The sequence below is a fragment of the Drosophila ananassae genome, chromosome 3R, assembly GCF_017639315.1.
Source record: "Drosophila ananassae strain 14024-0371.13 chromosome 3R, ASM1763931v2, whole genome shotgun sequence".
Taxonomy (NCBI): Eukaryota; Metazoa; Arthropoda; class Insecta; order Diptera; family Drosophilidae; genus Drosophila; species Drosophila ananassae.
The window spans coordinates 13,261,348-13,273,073 of NC_057930.1; the positions used below are offsets into that span (position 1 = coordinate 13,261,348).

Genomic DNA, 11,726 nt, shown 5'->3' on the forward strand with positions numbered 1-11,726 from the left:
GTCATGGATATGGAGAGCATACAATACATTCAAAAAAAAAAGTCTAGCTTCGTTTTTTTGATAATTTATGACCCTCGCTCGCACAATTGATGTGGGATTGTAATTTTCCATTGCCTGCAATTTCACTTTCCTTCGCCAAAAAATATTTCAAGAAATTGGCAACAACTGCCTACCAAAATCCCACGCAGCCTGAAAGCCACATACTCATAATTGGGTCGCTTAATCTATCATTTGACATCGCTCTGCCCCCTTCCTCGACAAAAAAAAACACCTCCTTTACCCATTAAGCGGACAACTTTTTAATTACAATTGGGCTCATTGTTTGAGCAGCAATCTTTTTTTTTTTTTGCTTCTTTCGACTGAGATTATATAACATTCGCATTGCGTAGCTTTTGCCAAAGGAAAGTCATCATTAGATAGACGTAAAGACGGTTTATCGAGTTGATTGCAAAGAGCTAACGAAATTACTTAAGGTTATAGTCTCCGGCAAAAGACTTAAGGCAAATATGTGGTTAGTCTTTCCAACACAAGTTAAAATTGGTTTAATCTTCAAAGATTGAAAGTAAAATGAAATAGTGGTTGGAAGCTAATTGAGTTATAAAATTTTAATAAGGCTAGGCAATTTATTATATGTTCCAGTGATTTAACTCGCCTTCGAATCATTGGTAATCCCATTTTAAACAGTGCATCTCTGGCTTTTGTTCGAATAAAGATATTAGAGTTTGATGAATCTTTTATTCAGGGACAGGTGCAGAGACCTATTGGCTGAAAAATTGGCTGGAAGTGCGGGCACAAAGCGTAAACCGAGATAAATTACAATAACATAACATAATTAACTTTGGGTTGAGGCTCTGATGCTAATTAACTTCTTTTTTGTTTTTTTTTTACAAACATACAAATTTTTGTTTGTAAGTTTCTGAGGTTGCCATAACCCAGTGACTGACTTTGAATGTTTACCGCATCACGTGGCGAGAGACACCACCTTGGGTTCTGTAACTCATCGCTTTGCCAAAAACTATTTCGCCACCTTTTTTTTTTGCCTCCCAAATGTCAGAGGTCTTGCTTGGAGGATGATCTTTGGTCTTTGGTCAGCTACCGATTGTCCAAAAGCATTTTCCACCAACACCGACCATATTTTATCTTATTTATGTATTTATTTATTTTTGATTTATTTCCATTTTTCGGTTTTTTTGTCAATTGAGAAAAGCCTTCATCGAATTTCTGCTGGCCCTGAAATAATTTCGCATCAAATCGTTTGGATCTTAAATTGTTCAAATAATTGTTTCGTTCATTTCAGTTTTGGTCAAGGAAAAATGATTTCAGTGTTTTCTTTTTTATGTTGTGTTTTGCAAAATGTTTATTTAGGTAAATACGATGTTGGTTTTAGTTTAGTTAAATAAATACAATTACTTCTTGAAAGCTTAGAAGGTGGTTTAAGTGTTTTTTTTAGAGTTTTCTTGACTTTTAAATGACTTTAAAAAAGATGTAAAAATTTATAAAGATTTAAAGCTTATACCATCTAGCAATTTACTTAAAACCTTCTTGAAATTCTCTCCTTGCCAACGAATTGATGGATTTTACTTGCAAATTTTCCATTTCTTATACCAATCCAAAAAAGTGGCGTTGCGTTGCACGTGTGAAAAATAGACAAAACAAAAAAGTTGAGGATGAAAATACTTTGGCGCCATTGTCAATGGAAAAGTGAACTCTTAGAAACCCTTTTTCCATTGCGGTTGCACTCTGTTATTGTGATTTCCATGTGCCAGCCAGTTTGCCAAGCTGAGATGTGTTGTTAGCCAAATTGTGCGACAAAATTCTAAGCCAGCCGCACATGATGACGATGATGTGTTGCACCGAGGCACGATGCTGCAGCTCATTAAGCCGGGGGGTTCCATTACGCAATCTCGTTTGCATTGTTCAGTTCAGTTTGTTGGTAGCAGATGCGACTGACAGCCAGCACTCGTCTGGTTTGGGTTTTTGCATGGATTTGGCAATGTGGATTTTTGTGAAGCGGCTGCCACTGCTTTCTAAAGTAAATATTTAGGGTTTCAGTTGCCTCGGTAGGGTATCTTTAAATGAAAGATTTAAAAAGTAGCACCAAACATCAAACATATGATTGGCCTTTCAACTCCTAATTACTGAATCGAATGCAGATTACACCACTCGATTAGTGATTAGCCCATCACCTCCCCAAATAAAATGCAAATTAAAGCAGTTGTCATGGCAGCCCACCCCGCAACAACACAAATGGGGGCTATCTCTCGAGTTTAATCTTCTCTAACGAGGGGGCTCACTTCAGTGATATCGCAAATTAATGGAAAGCTAGTTCAGGAAAATCGACAAAATTTATTCGTGGTGCGACAATGAACCGCTACGGTATGGATTCGATTCGCGGCTTCCGGAACAAAATGCGCTACTGGATGAGTGCCCGGGATATCTACGATTCCATACAATTAATGGTGGCGATAGCTTTCGCCTTGGGCATTACTCCGTTTTTGGTCAGAAAAAATGCAGAGGGTGTTCTGTCTATGGAGCAGTCGGGCTACGGATTCGTCAACGCCATTTCCCGGTGGCTGCTCCTCGCCTACTGCTACGTCCATGTCAATTTTAATGACGAGAGCCTAATTGGATACTTTATGATCAACCATGTGTCCCAAATCAGCACCAGGGCCCACGATATCGGTGGCATTATAGCCGCCATTTTTACCTTCATAATGCCACTCCTGCAACGCAAGGATCTGCGCAAGTCGGTGAACACAATGGTGCAAGTGGATAAGAAGCTCGACAGTCTAAGATCTCCCGTCAACTTTAACTCTGTGAAGGGTCAGGTCATCCTGGTAGTGTCGTTGGTAGTTGCATATGATTTGATAATCATCACCACCTACCTAGTTTGCCTCTCCCAAATGGAAGTGTATGCCTCGTGGCAGCTGACCTTTATCCTGGTCTACGAACTATTAGTTATTTCGGTGACTATCTGCATGTTTTGCTTGATGACGCGGACTGTACAGAGACGTACGACCTGTTTGCACAGGGTGAGTGAGTTCTGTCTAGACTAGTGCATGTTTTCTATGAATACTAATGGAAATCTATACACACGCAATTCCCATATTTGTGTCTTAAAGTCGGCATATTTTTCAATCATCATACATCACCTGTCAATCAGAGTAATCCCCAATCCCAGCACGCAAAAATGCTTCAAGCTGTAGGAGGAAATTGGATCAGCGCATGAGGAAGCAAATGACCGGGAACGCTTCTTCAGCTCCTTTCACTTTCCACATTTTTCACCCCTTCGAGTTCTGGCTGTCCTGGGAGTCCTGTAGCCTATATCCTCCATTGAGTGTGACCAGATATACGATTACTGAAGTGTCTCTTGATAATGACGATAATGAATTGCCCGTCACGAAGCCGTTATATGCACAGATACTCAAGCCCCACACGACTATATACTCTAACAACTGAATTAAATTCAAGGATAGAGCACTCAGTGATGAGGGGCTATATTTTCAAATCATAAAGGACTTTTATACACAAAAATTTAATAATTCTAATCCCATGTTTTTTATCTCTCGATTTATTTAAATTTAATATTTTTTATTATAATTTAAATCATTCATTAAAGCAATCCATTTAAGCATCTCTGTCAGCCCGACAGAGTGAGAGCACACGACCACTTGTTGCCAACGCTACTTGCCACTTGTTGTTGCAAATCCTAGACAACATGATAATCGGGTTTTGCCAGGACATAACTTTCATGCCGGCACTTTTTATTTTATTTTTTTTCGTATGCTCCCCATTCCATCTCCCCCTTTATCCGCTTCGTTTGCATCCCTTGGCTATTCGTTATTGTCCTTCTGCCAGGAACAGCAGTTCGCGTTGACACTTTCACCCGAACGGTTGTGCCAATCGCTCTGCTCCGCCTGGCTCTCTTTTCACTTCCGTTTCCGGTACATTACTCGATTACACGACCATGTCCGCGCTGCGTCGTGTACGAAAATACTTTATATCCTCGCAGGTCTACGAGGCACTACGTCCTTTGTTTTTCTTAACATTTTTGTACGGTTTGACGCCCTTCCATGTGGTGAGGAAGAAAATGGGCGAGTCCTATCTGAAGATGTCCTGTTTCGGGGTCTTCAACATCTTCATCTACATCTGCCTGTGCGGATTCTGCTACATCTCATCCCTCCGTCAGGGAGAATCGATTGTCGGATACTTCTTTCGCACTGAGATATCCTCGATTGGGGATCGTCTCCAGATCTTTAATGGACTAATAGCCGGTGCCGTGATATACACCTCTGCCATCCTCAAGAGATGCAAACTCCTGGGAACCCTGACTATCCTGCACAGTCTGGATACGAACTTCTCGAATATTGGCGTTCGAGTGAAGTATTCAAGGATATTCCGGTACTCCATACTGGTGTTGGTGTTTAAGCTGCTGATCCTTGGAGTCTATTTCGTGGGAGTTTTCCGCCTGCTAGTGTCCTTGGACGTAACACCATCCTTCTGTGTTTGCATGACTTTCTTCCTGCAGCATTCGGTTGTCTCCATCGCGATTTGTTTGTTCTGCGTAATTGCCTTCAGCTTCGAGCGGCGATTGAGTATCATCAATCAGGTGAGTGAGTACGGAAAGTGCCACCTGTGCTGGCAAATATTTGCCAGGGGAGAGCACTTCCAGACAGCTTGTCTGGTACTATCAGAGTGTTTATTACTCAAGCACAAATCAAGTGTGAAAATTAATTTATGTTAATCCATGGCAACACTAGCATTAGGGTTTTTAGGGCAGATCCTTTGTTATGATTCGCTTTGATACATTTAGTAATTAAGTTTGATATCAACTGAGGGGTTTCTATATAAACAATATGGTGCGGGTTTAATCAACAAGCTTGGGGAAATGGGAAAATAAGTGAATTGTGAAATCTTCAAAACTATTGCCTATTTTGGGGCTTCAGAAATAAAATACTCAAGCTCCTTACTACCAGTTATTTTTCATAAAAAAAATAGATAAATATTTCCTAGAATCATGCTTCCTATAACTTTCTGAATAGTCCTTCTTTACCTCATAATTATAATGAAGTGATGAACTCCTTTGACCCTCATAGCCCATAAAACGAATGACTAATGTCCTTTACGATTGTCATAGCTCGTCCTTAACTAACCAAATCTCATCTAACATCTGACAACAAAAATGTAATATCCTGTTGAGCAATCAACATAAACTTATTGAATCATTTCGGGGAAAGCATAAAATTAATTAGGATTATGTGGCCTCAATAAAAGAGTCCGAATAGGTCTCCAGCCATTCATTGATCAAAACAGGAATGCGAAAAAGGACTTCCCTGAATAGGAGAAAATCCCACGCTAGGAAAAGCATACCCTGGGGAAATAATTCCCCTTGAGGAAACAGGACATTAATTAAACCCAACAGCTTAAGCTAATAGGTTAATGGTCTCGGACAGTCATGTCTAGAGTCTAGACCTGATGTACACATAAAAATGGGAAAATTATTTACTTACGCGACCCCGCCTCGGAAAAAAGGAGGTAATGCTTTCTGGCAAAATGCAAATCATTTGTGGTCTCTGGCGTCAGTCGCCGGTTGAAGCTCAAACGGAGCGGACATAGAAAGTATTAAAAAAACAAAAATAGAAACCGGGTCATGGATATCGAGAGGGCCAAGAGCCCGGCTGATCCCGAGCATACGCCGGAGATAGAAGTGGGCGCCGGACTATGCCAGCCGTTGCGCCGCAAGTTCCGGAGATTTTTTACGGCCAAACAGCTTTACGAATGCCTCCGTCCGCTTTTCCATGTCACCTACATTCACGGCCTCACCTGTTTCTACATTAGTTGGAATTCTAAAACCGGAATAAGAACCCCGAAGAAAACGGCTTTTGGCTTTCTGAACGGCATCCTCCACATTACCTTCTACGCTGTCTGCTACAGCCTGACTATTTTTAATAATTGCGAATCAGTGGCCAGTTACTTCTTCCGATCGCGCATCACCTACTTCGGTGACATGATGCAGATTGTCAGCGGATTTATCGGAGTCACTGTGATTTATCTGACGGCCATCATACCGAATCATCGTTTGGAGCGATGCCTCCAGAAATTTCACACCATGGATGTCCAACTGCAGACCGTCGGCATCAAGATCATGTACAGCAAAGTTCTGCGATATAGTTACATGATTCTGTTCTTTATGTTTCTGGTGAACTTTTGCTTCACTCTCGGTACCTTTTCGGTTTTGTATTCCTCGGCGGTGACTCCAACCTTGGCCCTGCACTTCACATTTCTCATCCAGCACACGGTCATCGTTATAGCTGTTTGTGTGTTCAGTTGTTTCACGTATTTGGTCGAGATGCGCCTGGTTATGGTCAATAAGGTAAGGGATTCTATAAATTATAGAGTATTTTTCAAGATTTTTTAAGGAATTTAAACCCAGGAATTTAATATAAAATTGGTTGATATCAGAGCTACTTTCTTGTAGTATACTTTTTTAAGCAAATAAAAAAAACACAAGTCGCATCAGTAATATTTATGGTTTGAGATGAAAACTTACTACATATATTATTATTTCAAAAGCTTAAAACACTAGCCACCTTATAAACCTAATTATTCCCACAGCAATTCAACATTTAACTGCATTCTTAAAGTGTTTTTGAATTCCGTTCGTCTAATTCAATTAGAGTAATTAGCAAATACAAACACTGACCGTGAACCCCAGCGGCAACTGTAAAACAACAACTCCCAAACAGGACTGGCGCTTGTTTATAATTTCATAAACGCCAGGATACAGCGGAAACTGTCATTAGGTGAAAAACTTTGCCCGTAAATGATGGACGGGTTTCCATTACCTGACCTGTCAACATCGCAAAGTAGGCAACAGTTAACCAGTTATGACTTTCAAGGTGTGTGTCTCATAAATTCTTCAAAAAATAATCACAGAAAATAGTTACAGGAAAAAAACTATAAAAGGCAATCCAATGTTTAAAGAATTCTATATATTTCGGAGAATTTCATTATGAACACTTGTTTACCGAAAGTTTCTGATTTTATCCGTGAACTGTTCAGACCTCGTGATGCTTTTGGAGCCGAGCAGACTTTACTTTTGTGCACCTACTTATTGGGGCTGACACCTTTTCGCTTGAAAGGTCAGCCCGGTAATCGTCGGTTTGAACTCAGTAAACTGGGCTATCTGAATGCCTTTCTTCAGCTTACTTTCTTCAGCTACTGTTTTCTATCGGCCCTCATCGAACAACAAAGTATTGTCGGTTATTTCTTCAAATCGGATATCTCCCAAGTCGGTGACTCGTTGCAGAAATTCATCGGAATGATGGGCATGTCCACACTCTTTCTCTGCAGCAGTATTCGTGTTAAATTATTGATTCGCATTTGGGATCGTATATTAAAAATCGATGCTCGTCTCCTGGATGTGGGTATTTGTTTCAATTATTCGGCCATTATGAGACTGCGGCACTCGAAAATCTTTCTCATCACCGCCATGCAATTGGCTTATCTGATCAGCTCCGTTTGGATGCTCTTAAGAAATGATGTCAGACCAATTTACACGGCAGCCATATCCTTCTATGTGCCACAAATATTTTTATTAAGTATTGTGATGCTTTTTGGAGCCAACTTGCACCGTCTTTGGCAGCACTTTGATGCCTTAAACAAGGTTGGTCTTGAAACATAAAATGTATAATATATCCTTTTTCCATTTGTATATTTTGTGTCCACTGTCAAAAACCTATAAAACTTTTATAGCTCGACTTTGGCTCTCCAGTTGATTAAGTGTCATTAAGATTATACTGAAAAATAATTCACTTTATTAACTTTGGAAGATACTGATCCAGTGTTGGCTTGGCCAAGTCCCGCATTGCTCATACGCCATGTGGTTCTTGAAGCGAATCGTTCGAATGGCGCGTCCGTACGATGTTTATACCTGCTATCGTTTCACTTTCATCCTGGCTCTCTTGCTGGGAATAGTGCCCTATAAAGTGACTACTTCTGCGGTCGGCAGAGGCACACTGACTCCATCCTACTTTGGATACTCCAATATGATTGCCAGGATGTGTCTTTACTTTGGAAATTTCCTGTATTGTGTCATCAATCAGGAAACATTGGCAACTAATTTTTTCCCATCGGATATTTCTAATGTCATCGATGGACTCCAGAAAATCAATGGAATGATTGGAGTTTTTACAATACTCGTCTTTTCGTTCGTGAAACGGGAAAATATCACCAAACTACTCGCGATATTCGATGGATTGGAGAGAGAGTCGTTTCCCAGAGTGGGTGTTGCCCTCCATCAGCTTCCTGCAGCCAGGAAGATGAACAATTTGGTTTTGTTCCTAACTGGCACTATGGCGACTTATATTGGCTGCAGTTTTGTGCTTATTAACCTTCGAGATGCGGCCAAGTTCTCCATAACCTCGTCTATTAGTTATTTCTCACCACATATCATAGTGTGTGCAGTTGGTTTCCTGACAACCAATTTAATACTCAAATTGCGTATTTATTTCTGTGCTTTAAATAAGGTTTATATATTTATAGTTTATTATTTTTACTAAAATAGTAATTATTTTTTTTTTATTTGTAGGTCCTTAAGAACCTTGCCCATCAGTGGGACAACCGCAGCCTGAAAGCCGTCACCCAAAAACAGCGATCCTTGCAATGCCTGGACTCCTTCTCCATGTACACAATCGTGACCAAGGATCCGGCTGAGATCATTCAGGAGTCCATGGAGATACACCATCTGATTTGTGAGGCTGCTGCCACGGCCAACAAGTACTTCACCTACCAGCTTCTGACCATTATTTCAATCGCCTTCCTCATCATTGTCTTCGACGCCTATTATGTTTTGGAAACTCTCCTCGGAAAGTCGAAGCGTGAAAGTAAATTCAAAACCGTCGAGTTTGTCACATTCTTTTCGTGTCAAATGATTTTGTATTTGATTGCCATCATTTCCATCGTGGAGGGCAGTAATCGAGCTATCAAGAAGAGTGAAAAAACCGGCGGAATAGTCCATTCCCTCATGAACAAGACCAAAAGTGCCGAGGTCAAAGAGAAGTTGCAACAGTTCTCCATGCAACTGATGCATTTGAAGATCAGCTTTACAGCCGCTGGATTGTTTAATATAGATCGCACTTTGTATTTTACGGTGGGTTGGTCTTAAAGTTTAAACTGTTTACTAATAATGTATACTTTTAACAACAGATTAGTGGAGCCTTGACCACTTATCTCATCATTTTGCTACAATTCACCTCGAACTCCCCGAACAACGGCTATGGGAGCGGATATCCCTGCTGTGAGAACTACAATAATATTACGAATCACACGCTTTAGATGTTAGATGTTTCATGATGGCTAAGATGGAAACCGTACCTGTGAGGGCAGTGGAATGGAAAGGGTGAAATGATATATAGAAATACGTCCAGCAGAATTTGTGTAATTTTTAGTAAATGTTATTATTGTTGTCTTGCAAATAATATGTATTTTTGTGTAATAAATGGGATTAATGGCCGTTAAAAAGTTCAATTAATCCAATTAACACTTGAACCCTTTACCTTTTTTGTTAATTAATATAAAGTACTTCCTGCGCAATGGCCGATGTTTAGGCCATTTTTTTGCGTGGTCACTAAATGCCTGCCATAAAGTGTTTGCCAATTGTAATGGAATGCCAGCACGAATACGTTGAACTTGCTTGCAACAACCTTGTCATAATAACTCATTTAAGCTTAATTAAATATTTGCATCTATTGGTATTAGCTTATGGCCGAGTCTACGAAGGTGTGCGACAGCCCTTTAACGATTTTGATATATGATACGGACGGTGGAGTCCGGCGTTGACACAAAAGAATCATCATCATCATCATCATCGGTGGCCGAGGACTTCCGCTGTCAGTTGGTAGAAAATACGCGAATCGTTCGGACGTTCTAGCTGAAGACATTTTTCATATTATTTTTTTATAATGGCCTTTAAGCTGTGGGAACGCATTTCCCAAGCGGACAATGTCTTTCAAGCCCTGCGACCTCTGACCTATATTTCTCTACTGGGTCTGGCTCCGTTTCGCTTGAATCTAAATCCCCGGAAGGAAGTTCAAACATCGACGTACTCCTTCATCGCTGGAATTGTGCACTATCTGTTCTTCGTCATGTGCTTCGGGATCTCTCTAGTGGAGGGGGATTCCATAATTGGTTACTTCTTCCAGACTAATATCACCCGGTTGGGCGATGGAACTTTGCGGCTGACTGGCATCCTGGCCATGTCCACCATTTTTGGATTCGCGATGTTCAAGCGCCAGCGACTGGTCAGCATCATCCAGAACAACATAGTGGTGGATGAGATATTTGTGCGGCTGGGCATGAAGCTGGACTACCGAAGGATCCTACTGTCCAGCTTCCTCATATCCCTGGGCATGCTGCTCTTCAACGTCATCTACTTGTGTGTCAGCTATGGGCTGCTGGTGAGCGCCACCATCTCGCCCTCGTTCGAGACCTTCACCACCTTCGCCCTGCCACACATCAATATCAGCCTGATGGTCTTCAAGTTTCTATGCACCACGGACCTGGCCCGGAGTCGGTTTAGCATGTTGAATGAAGTGAGTGTGAGGAGTATTTTCTTTCATCAGTTTCAGTAAAATAATCTCAATTTTCACTGCCAGATCCTGCAGGACATTCTGGATGCACACATTGAACAATACAGTGTCCTGGAGCTCTCGCCCATGCACTCGGTGGTCAACCAAAGACGTTACTCCCATCGCCTGAGAAACTTAATCAGCACACCCATGAAGCGGTACAGTGTTACCTCGATTATCCGCCTCAATCCGGAATATGCCATCAAACAAGTCTCCAACATACACAACTTGCTCTGCGACATCTGCCAGACCATCGAGGAGTATTTCACGTATCCCTTACTGGGAATCATAGCCATATCCTTTTTGTTCATTCTCTTCGACGACTTTTACATCCTGGAAGCGGTTCTTAATCCCAAAAGATTGGATGTCTTCGAGGCTGATGAGTTTTTTGCCTTCTTCCTCATTCAAATGATATGGTATATTGTGATTATTGTGCTGATAGTGGAGGCCAGCAGCAGGACGATCTTGCACAGCAGCTATACGGCTGCCACGGTCCACAAGATCCTGAATATCACCGATGATCCGGAGCTGAGGGATCGCCTCTTCCGGCTGTCCTTGCAGCTGTCGCACAGAAAGGTCCTTTTCACAGCCGCAGGACTGTTTCGCTTGGATCGCACATTGATTTTTACAGTGGGCTTTTGAAATTCTTAACTTTAAATATAAATAATGAATTAAATTTATAATATTTTTTAGATTACTGGCGCTGCCACTTGCTACCTCATTATTCTCATCCAGTTTCGTTCAACCCATCATATGGAGGAACCTGGCTTTAATATAACTCAGAAACTAATATGTCACCAACTTTCCGATAATTAAAAAGCTTATAAAGCACATACTTCATTTTATATCAACAAAAACTAAAGCACACAATTCAAGAACTAAATAAAGAGATTTCCAAAGTCATAAATATATTCTCCTATGACTGTAAACTTTTTTTATAACTTTAAAACTAATAAAAACAAAGCTACAAGTTTTCAAAAATAATCTTAACTTTCAAAATCTCACTTAAAAAACTAAAAGCTTTGAAACTCGCTTTTGTTAGCTTTCAAAAGCTGTCTGCTTTTCTAGCTTTTCCAGCACTGTTTGAAATTCAAATGG

The 11,726-nt window shown here is 40.7% G+C and overlaps 2 protein-coding genes across 5 annotated transcripts; both read left to right on the forward strand.

Moving 5' to 3' along the window:
* Positions 1-2,327: 2,327 nt before the first annotated feature.
* Positions 2,328-9,659, forward strand: LOC6496850 (putative gustatory receptor 28b). Of its 4 annotated transcripts, none has more exons than XM_001963240.4 (3): positions 2,328-3,032; positions 8,591-9,151; positions 9,208-9,659. In XM_001963240.4, the coding sequence occupies exons 1-3, from the start codon at positions 2,364-2,366 to the stop codon at positions 9,334-9,336; spliced, it is 1,359 nt and encodes a 452-aa protein (XP_001963276.2). In that variant the 5' UTR covers positions 2,328-2,363; the 3' UTR covers positions 9,337-9,659. The 4 variants fall into 4 exon arrangements, with proteins under 4 accessions (XP_001963276.2, XP_014761403.1, XP_014761401.1 ...); XM_014905917.3 differs by lacking the exon at positions 2,328-3,032 and adding an exon at positions 3,829-4,609 and having other exon boundaries at positions 9,208-9,657; XM_014905915.3 differs by lacking the exon at positions 2,328-3,032 and adding an exon at positions 5,573-6,373 and having other exon boundaries at positions 9,208-9,658.
* Positions 9,660-9,962: 303 nt separating this feature from the next.
* Positions 9,963-11,444, forward strand: LOC6496851 (putative gustatory receptor 28a). Its single transcript, XM_001963239.1, has 3 exons — positions 9,963-10,592; positions 10,656-11,258; positions 11,322-11,444. The coding sequence occupies exons 1-3, from the start codon at positions 9,963-9,965 to the stop codon at positions 11,442-11,444; spliced, it is 1,356 nt and encodes a 451-aa protein (XP_001963275.1).
* The last annotated feature ends 282 nt before the right edge of the window (positions 11,445-11,726 follow it).

Excerpts from the sequence above, each read along its gene's own strand:
- LOC6496850 (XM_014905915.3), top strand. The coding sequence starts at position 5,651 with ATGGATATCGAGAGGGCCAAGAGCCCGGCTGATCCCGAGCATACGCCG. Across the intron at positions 6,374-8,590 it reads GCCTGGTTATGGTCAATAAG|GTCCTTAAGAACCTTGCCCA; the intron begins GTAAGGGATTCT and ends TTTTATTTGTAG. Across the intron at positions 9,152-9,207 it reads ATCGCACTTTGTATTTTACG|ATTAGTGGAGCCTTGACCAC; the intron begins GTGGGTTGGTCT and ends TTTTAACAACAG.
- LOC6496851 (XM_001963239.1), top strand. The coding sequence starts at position 9,963 with ATGGCCTTTAAGCTGTGGGAACGCATTTCCCAAGCGGACAATGTCTTT. Across the intron at positions 10,593-10,655 it reads GGTTTAGCATGTTGAATGAA|ATCCTGCAGGACATTCTGGA; the intron begins GTGAGTGTGAGG and ends TTTCACTGCCAG. Across the intron at positions 11,259-11,321 it reads ATCGCACATTGATTTTTACA|ATTACTGGCGCTGCCACTTG; the intron begins GTGGGCTTTTGA and ends AATATTTTTTAG.